Source organism: Lethenteron reissneri, chromosome 2 (genome assembly GCF_015708825.2).
Source record: "Lethenteron reissneri isolate LAM-NWPU_2019-01 chromosome 2, ASM1570882v1, whole genome shotgun sequence".
NCBI classification, from domain to species: Eukaryota; Metazoa; Chordata; class Hyperoartia; order Petromyzontiformes; family Petromyzontidae; genus Lethenteron; species Lethenteron reissneri.
This window is the reverse complement of record NC_083780.1, coordinates 14,199,483-14,219,688: the sequence shown is the minus strand read 5'-3', so window position 1 is coordinate 14,219,688 and position 20,206 is coordinate 14,199,483. Positions and strand designations below refer to the sequence as shown.

At 53.2% G+C, this 20,206-nt stretch overlaps 1 protein-coding gene across 4 annotated transcripts in view; it reads right to left on the bottom strand.

Annotated features, from left to right (window-relative positions):
• Positions 1-18,285, bottom strand: part of LOC133340856 (protein regulator of cytokinesis 1-like) — a 29,241-nt gene extending 10,956 nt beyond the window's left edge. For 2 of the 4 annotated variants that reach the window (XM_061549318.1, XM_061549327.1), the window contains exons 1-14: positions 18,173-18,285; positions 16,324-16,456; positions 15,734-15,856; positions 15,046-15,285; positions 14,226-14,396; positions 13,576-13,725; positions 12,953-13,100; positions 12,644-12,780; positions 11,900-11,995; positions 10,732-10,878; positions 10,150-10,260; positions 9,082-9,204; positions 7,965-8,090; positions 6,748-6,833 (exon numbers count right to left, since the gene is read on the bottom strand). In XM_061549318.1, the coding sequence (XP_061405302.1) occupies positions 6,753-6,833; positions 7,965-8,090; positions 9,082-9,204; positions 10,150-10,260; positions 10,732-10,878; positions 11,900-11,995; positions 12,644-12,780; positions 12,953-13,100; positions 13,576-13,725; positions 14,226-14,396; positions 15,046-15,285; positions 15,734-15,856; positions 16,324-16,456; positions 18,173-18,186 (1,800 nt within the window). In that variant the 5' untranslated portion in view covers positions 18,187-18,285 and the 3' untranslated portion in view covers positions 6,748-6,752. Of the gene's footprint in view, positions 1-4,233; positions 6,834-7,964; positions 8,091-9,081; positions 9,205-10,149; positions 10,261-10,731; positions 10,879-11,899; positions 11,996-12,643; positions 12,781-12,952; positions 13,101-13,575; positions 13,726-14,225; positions 14,397-15,045; positions 15,286-15,733; positions 15,857-16,323; positions 16,457-18,172 lie in introns of those variants that run through there. The other 2 variants (XM_061549308.1, XM_061549298.1) reach the window with 2 other exon arrangements.
• Between the last annotated feature and the right edge of the window lie 1,921 nt (positions 18,286-20,206).

Below are 20,206 nucleotides of genomic sequence, written 5' to 3'. Positions count from 1 at the left end.
CAGCCGGGGTGCCCGTCTCGGCTCTGGGTACCACCGTCCCGACCCACACGGGCGTCGGACTACGGTCCCCCCAGTCTCGGCTCCGAGCCACACAGGGCCCCTACCTCCTCCACCCCGTCTTCGGTCTTCAACTGGTTAACACTGACCACGAGTGCTCTCGCGCGTCCCCCTTTATACCCCTCCTGCGGACGTCGCTGAGAGTACTCACTTATCTGACCAATCACTGCGCACTCGCTACGATCCTCTTTTCCCAGCTTGTGTGAGCGCGCCTCACCACCGGCGCGCGCGTCCATGCCACGCCCACACCGCGTGCCCAACCCCGCGCCCCGTGATCCATCACTGCCGGCGCACGTCAATACCACCACTACATATACAAACATCAGTAGTCATGTAAACAGGACTTTGTATATTAAATGGACATGTTGTATAGATTGTTAATGTATACGTTGTGAAGTGGTAGATTGTATCATTCATGCTCTTTGTGCGCTATGTTTAATTCATTTTATTTGGATTTGACACTTTTACTGATCTTGAAAACTTTAACAGATGAAAAAGAATAAAACTTAGTTTATTTAAATTGGTCTTTTCTTTAACCTCCCACTGACAAAATGTAGCGTCGAGTTAACTCCAAATATGTTGGTGATGCGAGCTAAGAGTCTATTTTCTACCTAAGCCTCCGTTTGTGGAAAGCCCTCTTCATAGTGTACTAAGGAGAGCTGTCGTGATATGCGGCATGCCTCAGTCTTGTCCAGAGTCTGAGTGCCGCTCTGCACGTGGTCGATGGTAGAGAAACCTTTCCTAAACCCTGCTTGCTCACGTGGTTGGTTGGCCTCTTACATTGTCCGTCAGCCGCTTTCCAGTGACCTTGGTGAACAAATCATCGAGTGGACTGAGTGGACACACGGACATTACATACATAGAATGGAACAACTCTTTAAGTGTCTAAAGAAGCGTGAAGAAGTGAAGGGTCGCAATTCCACAGAGAGACAGAGGAAGCCAAGGACCAGAGAAAAAGAAGGCAAAGTTGTGGACACGTTGGGTGGCAATAAAAGCAAGGGGGCTTGGGCAGTGCGCGTCACTGGCAGGGACGATGAGCGGTGGTCGAGACTGACGACGGAGTGGCAGCCAAAGGAGGAACTCGTCCCCCGTAGAGACGCAGCGGCGAGATGAGCTCGCATGCAGCTGCCCGATGAAATAAGCATCGATCTAAGTTTAACGGCATTTACACATTATCTCAAAATGTGTCTAATATATTCACTTTACAATGAGATATATGCAACTTAAAACGGGTTACTGAAGTTAGAGGCGTTGTATACGGGTCTGGATATTATACCCTATGATATATACCAAAGACGGGTGGTATACAATATATTTCAACATGGCCTTACAAACCGACAGTGATAACAATCACACCACGCTGCACTATTATTGACGTGAACAACTTCACCCCTGGGACTGCGAGTGTTCGGACATCCTATATCTGAAGAACTGGCTTGTGCAGCACGCAAGCATCGTGAATCCACAGGGCCATGGGGGAGTTGATAACGTGAAGTGCTCTGGTACCAAGAGCCCCGTCCGGCCCCAGTGTGAACCCGCGTACACGGAGCCGCGATCACGGCAGGAGTTTCGCACTCGTGGTGTGTGTGGTGCAGCGTGCTCCATGCTGATGATGATGATGCGGTGCGCGCAGTGGTAAGCGCGCTGCGCATTAAACCCTGCGACTTAAGTTCGCTTCCTGCTCACGGACAACACCAGTGATAATTACCCAAGCAGGTCCTGGGCCTCCCCTAGGTAGACTCAGCCTCAAATTAGTACCCGGTGCGGTGTGTAAACATCGACATTGGGGAGACAAAGGCGGTCAGGCGTGGTGCTGGACACCCTTGTGTGCCCGTGCCTGCCTTCATGAGTGCCCGCTGACAGCACTTGCCCCAAACTTACAAGTCTATACGGGGATCTTTATCTTTGCAGTAGGTATACAATACCGCGTGTTGTAGTCGGAGTGTGATGGTCAGTGGTCGGTCACGTGACGAACGCATGGCACCGCCCGTGGCACGAACAGGCGCCATCGCTCTCGTTTCACATTCGCCGAGAGACGGGAGGGGAGCGATGGCGACGAGACACGTGGGCAGAGACACGTGGGCAGAGAGCTGTGACGTAGGATTACGCTGCGTCTTACTGTGACGGAGGAAATGTTAAGGGGCCTTCCATAAATGACGTCACGCGATTTTGGACGATTTTTGACCCCCCCCCCCCATCGTCACAAAAAGTCAGACCCTCCCTCAAATATGACGTCACAAAGCCCCCCCAAAAAATAACATGCTTCAAATCGCTTTAAACTATTGTCATTGTAGTGCGTATTTAATGTGGCGCTGCACTCTGATGTTGTAGGAGAAAACATTTATTAAAAAGTATATTTAATTAAGTAGAACGTGTTGTCTATATTTATTTAAAGTTGTGCATTTTGATGTGACGTCACATTTCTCACCCTCCCCTCGTCACAAATGTCTGCCCCCCCCCCAGGTGCGTGACGTCATTTATGGACGGCCCCCTAACCACTGTGCAAGCCCGCAACTCACAATATGGGGCACGACCACCAGCGTTCAGGCAGGCCCGACTCGGCTGACGTCTGAGACGCGACTGGATGTTGAAACGCCGGTCCAGACTTTGCTGCACAGACTCAACGCCGCCCAATTCTGCACAGGACGTGTGGCCGATGGGACGTGATGCTTTGCTAGAAGACGTGCACATGCGCGATTGTTCCCCCTTGTTACACAGAGATGTTTCAGGTGTCCACGTTTTCAGCATCCAATGCCCTCCCCCTACTTTGCCCGTGCATTTGTGAAATGCATTGCTTGCGATATCCCACGGCATAAGGATGACGCCCTAAGTGATCATTATTATATGCAGTGTTATCATTAACCTCTTCATGAACCATTGTCGACCCACTGCTGGATGAAGTTTCTCCACGCACTCTGCGTCCACCCTTCGCGCCCACGCGATGCCCCGATCATCCGTCGCCCAAATCTCGGGTCCATCTCTCGCCCTCTCCTTTGGCTAAGGGGGGGTTAAACGAAATGTGAGATTAACTAAAAGGCGTTTAAAAGAACTCACCGAGTCTGAACGGCTGATGCTGTAACCATCGTGATGCCTCCGAGACAAAAAAAAATCCAAAGCCTCCAGTTTTAATTCCGCAAAAAAGCACTCCACAAACCCCCACCCCAGGGAGGTGCAGTCAGCAAAAAAAACCGAGCTTGTGGTTTTGTCCGGTTTGGGCGATGGTGGTAATGGCTGTGGGTCACCGTAGGATAATTCGGCTCGTATATTGGGAGACTCAGCAGCCACGGCGCCCGCAAGGCGCCCCCCCTTCCAATCGCCGCCTCCGCTGCTGCCACTTCTGCAAAATAAAGTTGACTTCCTACAGCTGGATAAAGGCCTCCCCACCCCACGCCGTGTTGGTTCACGTGACCGAATACTTCATTTCTTTAGAACTGCTCTTTGTGTTTAGTTTGTCGTCCTTCCCCTGCACCTCCGAATAAGCATGGTTGCCTATGTACGATGCAAAAAATGCTCAACAAACTAAACTTGTTATTTTACCAGGTAAGGGGCACTTTTTCAGAAGCGACCTGGTCACAAGTGATAGCCTCAACCAAGTTGGTTTATCACCGTCACGCGGACATTTATGGCAGCCAAATCCGTGCTTATCATGTGGACATTTATAGTGGCCAAATACTCTAAACGTATGTTTCTAAATGTGGAGGGAAGTACCGGTGGACCCGGAGAAAAAAATCCACTCTACACGGGGGGGACATGCAAACTCCTAATATACAGGCGTCAAGGTCGGGATCGAACCCACGACCTTCTGTATACCAGGCAAGGTAGTTAACATTTCGCCACCGCGGCCCCCCATACATCACACACCCTGCTGAGCTTCCTCGGCTAGGATGACATTGTGCACGAGCCAGATGGATTTCCGTCACGGCCTTGGTTCCAGTTAAAGACTCCTCCTGAATGAACACTCGCGACTGGCGGCTGTCGTAGAACGGTGACGTCCCGACGCTTTTTACACGGCACCCAACTGCACCGTCAGGTGTGTGACCTTTCAAGTCAGGAGTGTATCAAGTGAGGTGTGTGTAATCTTTCAAGTCAGATGCGTGTAACATTTAAAGTCCCCAACCGAATATAATTTCATCGCCGTCGCAATTTTTTGTGGGAAGAGAAATCCCGACAGCCTGGTGACATATTTGACACTTTAAAAAGGGTCCAGTTTATTTTTTGTTTGTACAAATGCACCGTCACTAAAAACGTAATGAGAAATTATTGCAAACATCACAGGATATACATTCTTAAAGCAGGAATTGCCGTAGTGTTAAAAAACGCTGACCCAACTAAAGCACTCAAACATCGGACTTTTAAACGCGCCGCGAATCCGCTTGCGACCGGCAACGTCCGTCGGACCTTTGCGGACCCGCGACCCCACGCGTCAAAGACCCACGGTGGCCTGTTGATGAGAGGCTATCAAGCCAAAGCCGGGTGTGCGGCAGTGTCTCATGTTCTAAGGGAATGCTACGAAGATACACTGATCCATCAGACGACTGCGATCGGCGGATTAATGGTCATTTAATTCCAAGGAAAAGCTCATTAGAAACATAGCCAGCGCTATTTATTTATCATTTTTAAACTATATCTTCAAGGTGCCTTAATATACATTTTTCTTCTTCTGTCAAGTGAAACACGAGCCCTTTTTTTTGCAACACTCATGTCCGTACCGAGCTTAAGTTTTAGGCGTCAAGTTCAAACATTATATTACTTCTCCGCCGGCTGTCCCATTGGACACACGCACGCAAAGCACACGCACGTACAGACGCCAACATCCAAGCGTAGCCGACACAGGTGGTGCGTGTGTGTGTGGTCGCAGCCTTCCATCTCAATTCCACAACAACAAAAACCCAAGCTCAAGGTTTTTGGCCCGCCTCCTAAAGAGCTTCAAGCTCACCAGATTCCTCCAGAATAAATAGAGATTTCTAATTACGATTCAATGCCATGCCAGACCCTGACGTGAAATATGCTCGAATACGCACCCGAGGACGGATATGGGGTCAACCAACAGGTTCAAGATTCTCGGGTGTGGCTGTCCACACGTCACTTCCCAAACTCCCTCCACCGTGGCTCCGTGTTTGTCTGGACACCAGCCACGGCTTTGCAGGCCGTAAACGCTGCCGTGCTACCGCACATCGGCGAATTACCTTTTTTTCTTTAAACGGCAGAGACACACACACCCCCAGCTGATCGCAGCTGGGACTTCAGATACAATAGACCTCCGTGCATGCATGGGCATGAAAACAAAGCTAAAGATCACCCACCCCACCATGTAGCCTTAACAGACTGTTGGGGCAAGTGCTGTTAGCGAGCACCTAATGAAAGCCGGCACTGTGGCACGCGAGGGGGTGGGTGGCCAACACCACGCCCGGCCGCCTTTGTCTCCCCAGTGGCGATGTTTACACACCGCAACACCAGGTACTCATTTGAGGCCGAGTCGACCTAGGGGAGGCCCGCTGCTGGTTCGGATGATCGTCACCGGTGTTGGCCGCAAGCGGGAATAGAACTCGGGTGGCCGGGTTCGTAGCGCAGCGCCGTGGTGCTAACCGCCACGCCACCGCTCCCCCATGGGCGTGCAACACGCACACACACTTAGCTTACAACAACAGACAAGACGCTCGATAAAATTACAGGCCAGCACTCGTATCTCCCAGTTCCTCTCACAATTATCGCCTATACCCCCCCTACCACCACCCCACTACGCTAATGAAAAATAAAAAACCCCCATCAGAACACAATTGTCGAGGGTCCGAAAGTGACGCACGCACGCTCGTTTTATATACATCGAAACTACAGAAGCTCATTGGTGTGTGTGCAGGCAGCGTATGAACGTGACGTGGAAGCGGACTTTTAAACGGTTTAAGGCCGTGGCGAGCGCAAACAGCGCGCCGGCGGCAATTGCAGCTGCTTGGCCAAACGCCTCTCTCGCTCGCACCGGCAGTGACCCCCACTGCAACGCAACACGGCACACGCAGTCGGTGAAATGGCGGCAACAGTGACAGACGCATTGTGTGTGTGCGTGGGTGTGCGTGTGTGCATGTGGGTACGTGTGTGCATAGGTACGTGTGTACGTGGGTACGTGTGTGCGTGGGTACGTGTGTGCATGGGTACGTGGGTGCATGGGTGCGTGGGTACGTGTGTGCGTGGGTGCATGTGTACGTGGGTGCGTGGGTACGTGTGTGCGTGGGTACGTGTGTGCGTGGGTACGTGTGTGCGTGGGTACGTGTGTGCGTGGGTACGTGGGTGCGTGGGTACGTGTGTACGGGGGTACGTGTGTGCGTGGGTACGTGTGTGCATGGGTGCATGTGTACGTGGGTGCGTGGGTACGTGTGTGCGTGGGTACGTGTGTGCGCGTACACGTTCTTGTAGGGCAGGGTTGGTTAGCAGACAAAACAGAGAGACATTTTTTTTTTATTCGGTAAAAAAAACTCAACTCTTTTGCACGGCGTATGTTGTGCGTATTCTATGTAGACATCGCCACCGGGGAGACAAAGGCGACAAGGGCGTGGTGCTGGCCACCCACCGCCTCGTGCGCCGTGCCGGCCTTCATAGGTGCTCGCTAAACAGCGCTTGCCCCAACAGTCTGTTCAGGCTACAGGGGGATCTGTGTTGTTGTTGTTGTGTGGGGTGCGTGCAGGCGAGCGCGCTCACCCCCGTCAGTGCTTGCCCAGCGACGTGACTGTCGAGTTGAGGATATTCTCGTGGAAGTTGATTCCACGAGCCTGCGACAGGTCCCTCTGTAAAATACAGCAGCAGCACCACCACACACACACGCACATTAAACCATTACATACCGTACACACACCACGTGAACACAAGCAGCACCACTGTATACGAACACAACCCCCCCCCCCCCACCACAGTAACACCTCCGATTAGCACGGTTGGCTACGTACGGTGCGAAAGAAGTTCAACATACGTACATACTTCCCCTCCCCCACCACCGCCACCACCCAGCCACTCACACCCAGCCTACACACACCACACCCCCGCACCCACACAGCTGCATCTGCTGGACATCTGTGACCCTACTGGACATCCGCCCTCCGTAGTTTCTGGAGGGCGCCTGCCTCTCAAACTCCCCAGCAGCGTCCTTCACAAACCTCCTCCAGAGGCCGATCTTGACACCGCTGGTATACGGACACACACACCAACACCCACGCGACACACACACACCAACACCCACCCAGCACACACACACACCAACACCCACCCGGCACATACACACACACACCAATACCCACGCGACACACACACCAACACCAACACCCAACCGGCACACACACACAGACACCAACACCCACCCGGCACACACACACAGACACCAACACCCACCCGGCACACACACACAGACACCAACACCCACCCGGCACACACACACACACCAACACCCACCCGGCACACACACACACCAACACCCACCCGGCACACACACACACACCAACACCCACCCGGCACACACACACAGACACCAACACCCACCCGGCACACACACACACCAACATCCACCCGGCACACACACACACACACCAACACCCACCCGGCACACACACACACCAACACCCACCCGGCACACACACACACATCAACACCCACCCGGCACACACACACACACCAACACCCACCCGGCACACACACACACCAACACCCACCCGGCACACACACACACACCAACACCCACCCGGCACGCACACACACACACACCAACACCCACCCGGCACACACACACACCAACACCCACCCGACACACACACAGATACACACCAGGTACACACACACACACACAGACACCAACACCCACCCGGTACACATACGCACACCAACAACCACCCGGCACACACACACACACACCCCTGGTGTGCCCTCACCGTGAACTCCGAGTAGGACGCGACGCATTTGAGCGAGGACGTGGGGGTTGGCGCCCTGCTCGGGGTCCTCGAGTTGTGCTCCGCAAGTGGGGGGCGCGGGGGGCGCCCGCACGTGCGACCAGGGGTCTGTGGGGGGCGAGGAGACGTTGATGAAGGGGGGAGTGAAGTGGTTAGCGCTGCGAACACAGCGACCCGAGTTCGATTCCCGCTCACGGCCAACACCAGTGCCGACTATCCGAACTGGTCCTGGGCCTCCCCTAGGTCGACTCAGCCTCAAATGAGTACCCAGTGGTGCGGTGTGTAAACATCACCACTGGGGAGACAAAGGCGGCCGGGCGGTGTGCTGGCCACCCACCCCCTCGTGTGCCCACGCCGGCCTTTATAGGTGCTCGCTAACAGCACTTGCCCCAACAGTCTGTTACAGGCTATACGGGGGATCTTTGTCTTTGGGAGGGGGGTGGTGATATGAAAGGGTTTACAAGAATCCCATCCCCATTCCCGGTGCTCTCTCCCATTGCTGCACTCATTGCATCGTAGGCATCTGGACCCTGTGCTCAGCAGCTGTGATATACACACACAAATATATACATAAAAAGCAAGGCACAGCAAAGGAGAGAAAAGCAGTCTCTAAAGCAAGTTCATGTACGTGTTAACGTTGAACATCTTTCGCACCGGACCGTAGCTAATCTGAGGTGCGGGGAATAGGCACACTAAAAACAAAAATGAGTTCAATATCGATATTAAAAAGTGCACAGGTCCAGCGGCTTCCTATTATCGGAAGGAAGAGTGCGTTCCAGACGGCCGCAGACGCGCATCTGTAAGCGCGCGACACGGTGACCGTCTTTGTGAGATTATTTGAGCAATAACCAAACGGAAGAGATTGTACAGAAAGTCAGTACAAACAGAGGAGACATCACTAATAAGACGATAAGAGAATCTTGCAATTTTCAGAATGGTGACAAATCCTTACGAATGGCGAGTCAGGGTGCCTTGAATCGTGGTGGTGGTGGTGGGGTGGTGTGGAGGTGGCTTGGGGAGGGTGCCTTTGCATGCGGAGGTGTGAAAGTGGAGCGGGGATCTCCACGAGACCGTTGGTGGGTGCTCCTCCCCGTCGTACCTTGCGCTCCGAGGTGGAGGGTTTGCCGTTGGCGGCTCCCGGGGAGTTGCACATGGTGCCGCTTGCGGCCGAGCGGAACAGTGTGGAGTTGATGCCCATCGGCGCAACGGTGGTGGCGTTCATCTGCGGTGGGAAAGAAAAGAAAAATGTAAAATCAAGAAGCCTTTCCCGTTCCGATGACGTACGTACACGCCATACCGTTGTTGTTGTTTCCGATTCCGTTCCAATGTCATCCGTGTGTGTCATCGGACCGGGAATAAAAACTAAAATGAAATAACTCTAACGGTAGCGAGGCTCCCACAAGGCCATGCGGGAGGGCGTGCGGCACAGTTTGGCGCCAGCTATCGTAGGGTGGCGGTCGTGTCGCTAGGGTTCTCCGCGGTTAGTAATGACGTCTTTAAAAACAACGGCGCTACTACGCCTCTGTAAATAAAATGTAACGCCGAACCGCTGGCGCGTTCCGAGATTCAGCAGTGAACGGGACCCCCGCCCCGCAACTTGGAGATGTCTCGCAACGACAAAGGGTTAAAAGCGCACAAACCAATCACTGTCGCACAAAGTGAACGAGCGTTGCACATAGTTGACCATTGGTAGCACTCCAGACTTATTTGCGGATATCATCGTTTCCAAACATCACCCCCCATCTGGAAATAAAAGCGATATTCGCTGCAACAAACATCATCTGTACGTGTTATAGGTTGTAAAGTTGCAATTATTAAAATACTTTTGCCAGGTTATACAAAGCGAAGTGCAGATAAGTTTTAAATAATAATCTTTGTTCACAGTTGTCACTTCGTATGTACGTTGAACTTCTTTCGCATCGTACGTAGCCCACCGTGCTTATTGAAGGTGTGGGGGAAGGACAACAAACTAAACACAAAAAGCAGTTCTAAAGAAATGGGTTTTAAATATCGGTGACTTTAAAGTGCCTATCTCCAGTGGCTTCCCAACATCGGAAGAGCGTTCCAACTGCGTGCTGCGGTGAAAATGACCGGCTCATTACATCGTTGTATATCGCACTGCGACAAGCCGGGCTAGCGGACCTCCCATCTGCCTCTGCGGGCGTACCCTGCGCGTCTTGTTGGGGGTGTTGGTTCCACAGAAGCGGCGCTTCGAGGGCGTCTTGGGCTGGCTCCCGTACGCCATCTCCTCCTCCAGGGTGCGCACCTTCTTCACCTGCTGCTCACGAAAAATGATGCAGAGGGAAATGCTCCACATTACCGTACAAAAATGCAAATACGTAAAGAAATTACGGCAGGTCCTCGCTTGACGCGCGTTCGCACGATGACGCGTTTTCCCTGTAATGTGGCTCTTCCATTTGGGAAAAAAAAATTCACTTCGTGGAACGCGCACCGCTATAACGCGGCACGCACACCGTTATAACGTGGAATGTGCACCGCTATAACGTGGCACGCACACCGTTATAACTTGGAATGTGCACCGCTCTAACGTGGAACACGCGCACTGTTATAACGCGGCATGTGCGCCGTCATAACGCCGTTTACGAGCAGTCGGCGACAAACTACTTTCGTGAGCTGCACAGCCGAGCGGTGCAGTGATACGGTACGCGAAGTGACAGAGTAACGCGGTGGCGGCGTGCCCTCAGTGTCTCGCCAAACGTGGGGAGGTGGGAAGGGGGGGTTGTGTTACCCTCTCAATCTTCTCCCGCTCGCGCTCCTGCTTGAGAGCTTCCCACTGCGCCGCGATGTAGTCCAGCAGGGGCCGGCCCGCCACCTGGAACCGCCGCCCGGCCTGCTCCTCCCACACGGCAATCTGGGCCTTCAGATCCTCCTCCAGCTGCACGCAGGCACACACCGCAACACGCGACGCACGGTTTCTGACAAGCGCAAACTGGTGTGGGTCTTCACAAAGATATTCATGCGCTTTAACGAGAACCTACTTTTTATTTGTACCAGGTAAGTCTCACTGAGCTATGTAGCGCTCTTTCAGAGGCGATCTGGCTAGCACAAATGATCGCTTATCATGTGGAAAGTTATCGCAGCCAAATACTCCAGTTATTATGTATGTTGAACTTCTATGCAGCCAACCGTGCTAATCAGAGGTTTAGTGTGGAATTAAAACTCAAAACTAAACTATTTTTACTTTACCGCGTAAGGCCCATTGAGCTATGTAGTTTTTTTTCAGAAGCTACCTGGTTATAAATAATAGCTCAACGAAGTGGCCTATGGTCACGTGGAAATGGAAACTATCCAAGCACTCTTAACGCATGTTGGTTCTAAATGTGAAGGGAAAAATCGGAGGACCCAGAGAAAACTCCGAGCGACCACGGGGAGAGAGACACCGCAAACTCCATATATACAGGTGTTCAGGGTCGAGATTGAACCAATCAACCCACGACAACCTGCACATCAGGTGTGGTAATTAACATTTCGCCACCATAGTGACATTGGTGTTCACATATGCACACACACTTAAGCCTGTCGTGTACATAAATTGACGAAGATGCGTAGCCAACACCACGCCCGACCACCTTTGTCTCCCCAGTGGCGATGTTTTACACACCGCACCAAGTCCTCATTTGAGAGACGGAGTTAACCTAGGCGAGGTTCAAGACCGAATCAGATAATCATCACTGGTATTGGCTGTGAGCTGGAATCGAATTCGAGTCGCCGGCTTTGTAGCGGAATCCACTATCCACCTCTCACAAGCATACTTATCCTCCACGTATCCGGGCAGAAAGCGCGGGGCGCGAATGCCGTTCGTGAACAAAATAGAACGCCGGGAGAGATCTGGGAACGCCGGAGGGGTGGGGAACGCTGAAGGGATTGCGAACGCTGGTGCGGGAGGCAGCGGCGACCTTGGGCAGCCCCTTCTGCAGGTGGGCCCTCTGTTTCTCCTCGCGCAGCAGGCTGCCCCCGCGGTTCGAGAAGCGGTTGGGGTCTGCGGCTCGCCGCTGCGCACACGCGACGGGGGAACACGGCACGTCAATGACAGCACGTGCTCGCACGGGCACGCGGTAAAAGCGAGGCACGCGAAACACGCGAGGCACACGAGCGGCACACGTGCAGCAAGCACAGCGCACGCCGCAGCACAAGCGTGGGGCTCGGCTACACAGCGTACGGAGAAAGGCGAATAATAACGCAATGCACACGGCTGAACACACCACTACCAACTTTAACTCCGAGGTTAACGCTGTTCATAAACCATGATGCCAACGCTGAACACGAACCACGTCTCCTAACCCCGAAGCTGATCCCAACCCCCTTAACAGTTTAACCCTCACCCCTAATTTGAGCCGACAACACTAACCCAAGCTAACAAGAGCAGCCATTTTTTGTTCGAATTCGGTAAAAAAAAAAAAAAATCTTAATATTTCCAGAACCGCAATGCTTGCGGTGCATAGGAGACGGTGGTGGGTCCTGAATAAATCACTCGCCACGAAGCGGCAGTTCTATAAAGAGCCACCGCGTGCGGCTCCGCAGATTGCCCACCCCAGCACCAACCCAAACCCCGATTAACACCCCACCCCATAACCCTACCCAAAACTCCATAACATTAACCGCAGCCCGACCGCCATTGGACTCTGCGCGCGCGTGCATACCTCGAACTCCAGGTACTGCTGCCAGGCGGCGTCCCAGCGGCGCACGCCGTCGTAGAGGGCTTGGTGCTGCTCGTGGTGACCCCGCAGCCGGTTCGCCTCCTCCTCGTGCTCAACCAGCAGCTCCTCCGTCGCGTCGTCTGCGCCCGGAAACAAACGATTGCAACCGAACCGTTAAAACTATTTTCAAAACGGGCCAGGTAAGGCGACATGGCCGCAAGTGACAGCACCACGAAGTGGCTTATCGCGTGGAAATTTATAGCAGCCAAATGTTATTACCGTCACTACCGTCACCACCGCTGTGGTTATTACCGCTGTGGTAGAGGGTGAACGCTCGCTGCTCCTCCTCGCTGACGTAGCACTTCTCCCAGAGTGCGGCGATCTCCGTGCGCACGCCCGCCAGCACCGTGCGCACGTTCTGCCTCTTCAGCTCCACGAGGCGCGACAGCTCCTGCTTAAGCTGCACGCGGACAAAGGCAAAGATCCCCATGTAGCTTCCACGGACTTGATGGGGCAAGGGCTGTTAGCGAGTAGCGCCTACGAAGGCCGGCACTGTGGCGCGCGAGTCGGGGGGGTGGGTGGCCAGCGCCACGCCCGACCACCTTTGTCTCCCCAGTGACGATGTTTACACATCGCACTGGGTAATCACAACTGAGGCCGAGTCGACCTCGGGGAGGCCCCGGACCGGTTCACATATTCGTCACTGGTGGTGGCCGTGAGCGGCAATCGAACTCGGGTCTGCAGGTTCGTAGCGGAGCGCGCTAACCACACACACGCTCCACTACGTACGGTTGAACGAGATGATCTCAACGTACATACATACTTACTGGCACGAGGGCTATCGTTTGGGAAACCCGGCCCTCAGAGTCCGTGGTGGCGGGTGCAGGGGGGGCTCGCTATAGAGCCGTGTTTGCAAGCGCGTGTTTGGCTCGCACCTTGTCCATGTCGGAGGGCTTGCTGTTGTGAATGCAGGCAGTGAAGGCGTCCCGCTCGCCCTGCTCCACGTTCAGGCGGTCCCACAGCCTCCCCACCTCGCCACGCAGCTCGGAGCACACCTCGTCGTTCAGAGCACACTCGCGCTCCAGCTAGAGTAGAGAGTGACACGAGAGGGGAGAGGTCAGAGAGTGCGTGGAGGGCAGGAGAGCGAGATTAGAGGAAGGCAGGTAGGAGAGTGTGCATGGAGGGGAGTGGAGTGAGATGGGAGGGAAGAGGTAGGAGTGTGTGTGGTGGGGAGAAGAGCAAGATGAGCGGGGAGAGTGGAGAGGTGTGGAGGGGAGTAGAGTGAGATGAGAGGGGAGAGGTGGGGAGTGTGTGTGGCGGGGAATAGAGCAAGATGAGAGGGGAGAGTGAGATGAGAGTGGAGAGGTGTGGAGGGGAGTAGAGTGAGATGAGAGGGGAGAGTGGAGAGGTGTGGAGGGGAATAGAGCAAGATGAGAGGGGGGAGTGAGATGAGAGGAGAGAGGTGGGGAGTGTGTGGAGGGGAGAGGAGTGAGATGAGAGGGGGAGGTGGGGAGTGTGTGGAGGGGAGTAGAGTGAGATGAGAGGAGATGGCAGAGGGGTTGGGTGGCTGCATCCTCGCCCTCACCTGGGCGAGGAGCGTCTGGAGGCTCAAGATGTTGTCCTTGGAGAGGCAGAACTCCTCCTCGTCCTCGCACGCCACGTCGCGCTCAAACGACGAGTCCGGCGAACGCTCCAGCTGCGCCATGCACATCACGATCTGCTGCCGCGTCTGCGTGAACTGCTCCTGGCGCCGGTCCTGCAAGCACGCAGCGCGGAGGCGACAGGAGTATGGTGCGCAGTCCGACGTAGGAAAACAAAGCGCGGTGCAGTCGCACCAACCCACACACCCACAACATGTGCACCAGATAAGGTTTGCGGTCTTTTAAGTAATTTACCCCGCAGTTTTGATTCTACGTGAATAGTATGTACTTTCAGGGTGTAAGTTGAAGGCAGGAGTAGCGATCATCTCGGACGAGTGAATTACAGATTCAGGAGTAATTCCCGAGGTATGCATTAATCGTCCTGTACCAAATGACTGTGTAATACGCGGCATACATTCTACTGATTCCTTGTTCAAAGAGTTGGCAACACCCTCCGGCTATCCAGATTCCCTCATTAGGTTGGTTATATTTCCCGTCCCCTGTCTTCACCCAATTTAAATTGTCACCTCCCTCCCGTCTTGACGGCCCCACTTAGTTGGGCCATCGGGCTCACCTCCCCCTCCTCCCCCTTCTTTCTCCCCACCCCCATATACGGCTCAGTTGCGTCGGGACGGTTCTCCGCGACTGTCAACTCACGGATTTGCGACTTGCTCGACGTGACTGTAACGGGCTCGTGTTTCGTAAAAAAAAAAAAAAAACCTTGCCAACGCTGCCCCCCCATCTCTCCCCCCTCCCTGCACGCACCTTCTCGGCGACGAGCGTCGACACCGCCTGTCGCAGGAGCGCGAGCTGCTCGATGGAAGGCACGGGCCCGGAGGTCGGTGGCCGGTGGGGGCGCCGCTCGCACAGCACGCCGCACAGCCGCTCCTCGGCGTCGTCGAGGCTCTGCAGCTCGCGCAGGCGCTCCCGCTTCTCGCGCACCAGCGTCTCCATGCGCGTGCGCGTGTCCTTCTCCAGCTGCAGCAGCGTCAGGTTCTCGTCCGGCTGCACGCGCCGAGGAAAACATGCGTCACACACCGTCTAGTTTGTTCCATTTCGCCTAAATATCATCATCACGATCGTCAGACGTGATCTATAAATTGGCCAGGTGGCTCAGCGGTAGACAGAGCAACTCGCAATTGGAAAGTTAGGAGTTGTAGTACACGTTGGGGGGGTTGACCGAGCCCATTATTCGTCCAAGACCAACAAAATTGATACCACTTTGTGGGTAAGCCAAGAGCGGATGTCCTATTGATACTCACCCCCACCAAAGGAATTAATTACCGAACACAGTAACCAGCCTGGAGCTGTGCCTGAATGGTAATTGGGGGCCAAACACAGCCAAAGCCCAGCACCAGCCTGTAAGAGCATTGCTCCAGGCCAGGCCTGACTTGAGACTGAAAACAACCCACAGCAAGTTGAGAACCAGGTCGAGAGGCAAAGGACCGTAAACCTGGAAGGCCGGGAGAGAGAGGTCGGAGCAAAGCCCCTGCAGTTCCGTCTTGCAAGTGGTGACGCTCTTCATCAACCGATCCTTCAAGGCCTCCTCCTCCGAGATCATCTCGTTCAGCAGCCTCTGGGGGTGCGCAGAAGCACACACACACACAGCAAGTGTAAACCGCATGCGCATTAATTTTATACTCCGTCGAATTTGGAGCACCTGTCCCCATTTCTACTCGGCAATAAATTAAGCAATAACCAATCCAGGATCCCTCAAGGAGTCCCTGCTCATCTCTTAGCAAACTGGCAGGTCCTTACACCGCAGTGAGTGGGAACCGGTTATGGTAAAGTAAAATGCAGAGTTGGGGGTCTGTTACACTATGGAAGTTGTATGTATTTATGTATAACTTCTTTCGCACTGTACGTAGCCAACCGCGCTAATGAAATTATAATTCAATTTGGAGGTCTGTATGCGACCGTATCTCAAGACGCTGGTCAAAAAAAATGGGGGTTTACTTTATGATGATATTTTGTAGAGAAGGGCGATCAGTACAGTACCACGCAGAGGATCTCAGCGGTGTCAAATCGGTGCCCCGACCGTACCTCCATGTACTTCTTCACCACTTGTGTCCGCTCCAGCCGCTGTTCTTCGGGAATTCCTATGTCCTCCCAAATGTCTCGAAGGTTCACCATGGCGTTGTTGAGACTGGCGACCAACTCCGAAGCGAGCACCTCGCTACGCGCACAAGAAGCACACAAAGATCTCCCGTTTAGCCCTGCAAACTGTAGAGGAAAGTGCTGTGAGGAAGCACCGATTAAGGGGTGGCACGGTGCAAGAAGCGGTCATCGTTTGACCAGCATCGTCTCCAGCCAGCTTTGTTCTCCCTCGTGCTGATGTTGACAACCCAGCAGCAACAGGGGAATCCCTGAAGAAATTCAGATTCCATTTGCCACTGATGTCACCCACGACCGGGAAGTGAAATCGGACAACCTTGTACGAGTCATCGCCTCATGACTTAAGGGATTATCAGCCCCTCTCACAGGTCCAGACACACCCAGTGAAAAGTCTCCCGTATAGCATTGACTTGATAATGGGGCACCTATTGAGTTTCAAAGTGCGCAAATGTGGGTAGTGTGGCAAAGACACCATCACCACGCTCGTCCGTTCTTGTTTCTCTAGGTACTTGTATGCTTGCCCACCGCACCAGGTGCTCATTTAAGGCACAGGTCGATGTGAGCGAGACCCAGGGCTGGTTCAGAAACCACTCGCCACTATCAGTGGAATTCGGCCTAACAACGTAGTTGCAATAAACCCGCTAAGTGTCCACTCCGCAACACTCACACCCATCTATACCATCGCCACTCGCCACGAAGTGACGGTGACGTCCTCACCGCACCTGTGCCAGGCCAGGTGCACTTTGAGGCTATCACGTGAAGTGTTGAAGGCTCGCTGCTGGCAGGTTACGGGACAGACCCAGAAACTACCATGAGTTAGCCGACAGATGACCAGTAAGATGCACCACCAGCTGTACCCCCTACTGTGCCATCTATACACACACACACACACGGTGGTGATGTCACCACAGCGATTGTGCAAGGCGAGGTGCGTAGAGATTAACAGAGTAGACTGGCAGATGCATCACCTGTGTTCCCTAATGTACTAACATGTGTACATATTAAAAACACATATACATCACTGTACCGCAATTTATTAATCTACAACAACAAACACAATTCACGTCCAGTCAATAACACTGCCTGAAAAAAAAAATTGGCCGACATTTATGGGTCTTTCTTGTGCCAAAGCAGCAATATCAAATATGTAGTATTAATTTACAATTCAGGATCAATCCACTGCTGGATGAAAGGCTCCCCACGCCATGGAGGTAATGGGGGTGCATTGACCGGTACAGGTGCGTCTCGCCACCCTCCACCGTGACCGTGACGAGAACTATCAATCCACCGGGTTCGTAGCTTGGCAGCGAGGGAACTTTCGCGCCACCGTTCCACCCCATGTTAGTGTCACGTAATTTTACCAGGCAAGGTCCCGCTGAGATATTTAGTTATTTATGTAGATGCTACCCGGCCCACAAACGATGGCTCAACAAAGTGTCTCACGGCATAAACTATAGCGTGATTTTAGTTTCACCGTTGTAATGTGACAATTGCACCACCCCTAAACAAAATGACACACGTTACATTTCATGATATAGAAATAACACAAATACCAAAACGCCTCCGCCCCCCCCCCCACCTCACGCGAATCGTAGGTGGGCGCGGTGAAAAGAGAACGCAATCCAGGCGGAGAATTCAGGCGAACCCGAGGCATCGCGGCGTGTGACTAGGCCGTATCGCCGGCACCGCGCCCGAAAGTCACGATCGTCTCCCGAGTTCCCTCGTCGTGCTCCACATTCCGACGACGGCGAAGGGTTTCAAAGCACTCGTTTCTCACCTCTTTCTCGCCATGGTGGACAGCCGAACGAAGCCTCCCCACCAACTCCTCAAACTCAGCGGCTTTGCCTCGCGAGTAAAAAATTCAAATTGTGACGCCGTCGGCCACGGGCGATTCTGATTGGCGGCACCCCAACGGTCGCCTCGATAATCCTTCGCTTTCTATTGGTCGGCGGGGATTGGTTCAGGGGGAATTCTGAAAGCTCATTGGTCAGTGCAGGGAGGGAGGGAGGGGGGTTTGGTAAGAAGGGGCGGGGGAATTCTGCAAGCTCATTGGTCAATGCGGGGTGGGAGGGGGAGTTTGGTAAGAAGGGGCGGGGGAATCCTGCAAGCTCATTGGTCAATGCGGGGAGGGAGGGGGGGTTTGGGGCGGTAGCCGCAGTTCGCCTTAATAAATAATCATACGCGTCGTTATAATAATCTTGGAACATGGAGGCAGACTATGAATCTGCCTTTTGTGTAAGAAGGGGCAGATATATGTGTTACTTTGTATGTGGAGAGAGGCTAAACAGATTATACCGAAGGAGAAATATTTTGTTCGCGTAACCTCTTTTTGCCGTTGTTGGCGTGAGGCGTCTCCCGCAAAATAATTTTAAAAACCTCCTGGTGACGTCACGCGCTGGGCGCGAGGGAAGTTTTAAAAGTCCCGCCAAACATCTCGGCCAATGAGGCGGCGTCTTTCCGATGACGCGGCCCTGCTGAGTGACATATTAAAGCAATGACATCATAACGGTCTTAGAACAGTTAAAGGTTGTCTAAGTCCGGTAAAGTACTCAAAAAAATTGCCCTTAAGCGCCAAGTATTTTTTTTTTCAAAGTTACTTTCAACGAATACTTTTGCAAAAATATACAAGCCCCCCCAATAATAACTTTGGTTGTTACTGCACAACTGTACGTTAGTTACATATTAAACTTTTAGTTAATTTAGTAACTGATTTTAGAAATGTAATATAATTTTTATGCTGAGTGTCTGCTGCTGTGTCCTGTACAGCGCTTTGAGATCCTTGATGGAAAGCGGGTCATTTAGTTGCCAGGTCCACGCTGCGTACAGCCGTTTCAAGTCGGGCAAAACAAGTTTAGTCTATTAGTGTTTCTGCCTTGTGATGGGACTTTGTAGGGTGCACGTTGAGATGTATAAGGCCATGGGGTGACCAGTCAGGTCTGAGTTGGTGTGTAATACTGGTAGGAACCTCCTGGTTACACCAGCCCACAGGGGATTATTGTGTCCGTCCGTCCGTAGTGCAGGGAGGGGCTGGGTGGGGAGGGGCTGGGTGGGGAGGGTCGGGCTGGGTGGGGGGTGGGAGGGGAGGGGCTGGGTGGGGAGGGAGGGTGGGGAGGGGCTGGGTGGGGAGGGTGGGGCTGGGTGGGGAGGGTGGAGAGGGGCTGGGTGGGGGGTGGTGGGGCTGGGTGGGGGGGTGGGGCTGGGTGGGGAGGGGCTGGTCACCCCGTGGTGCCCTTATAAAACTCCACGTTTAACCTACTCACGCCGGCTTGTGCCCGCCCTCACAGTCGGCCATATTTGCGGAATACACCACGCCGCCGTTGACCCTGGCCATTGACCGAGCAACACACGTTACTACCAGCTCCCTCCGCAGGAATGTGTTAAGATAGTGCACCGATGAGGGGTTGACAGGTATGTAGTGACTAGGCTCTAAGAAAAGCTGTCTCGGGTGTGGACCAATCAACTTCAAGGACAGTGCATATCATTATCAGAGTTGTTTCTTTTTGTTTGCATTTTGACTGCTTGTGTTGTGGTTATTGCAAACATGATGCCTTGTATAAAGGTGTCAGTTTTTGTACCAGTTTAAAGGGTAAACACCTATTACTAAGGTATGTAGTGGTGTATTGTATAGCAGTGTAGTATATAGTAGAATATCTCAACCAATACTGTTTAGCCCGTATTCTTGTACAGCGGAATTGAGTTTTCAGGTCCACACGGCATACAGCCGTTTTAATACAGGCAACAACAAAAATGTGTTATTTGTGTTTCTCCCTTGTGATGGGACTTTGTAGGAAGAACGTTGAGATTTATAAGG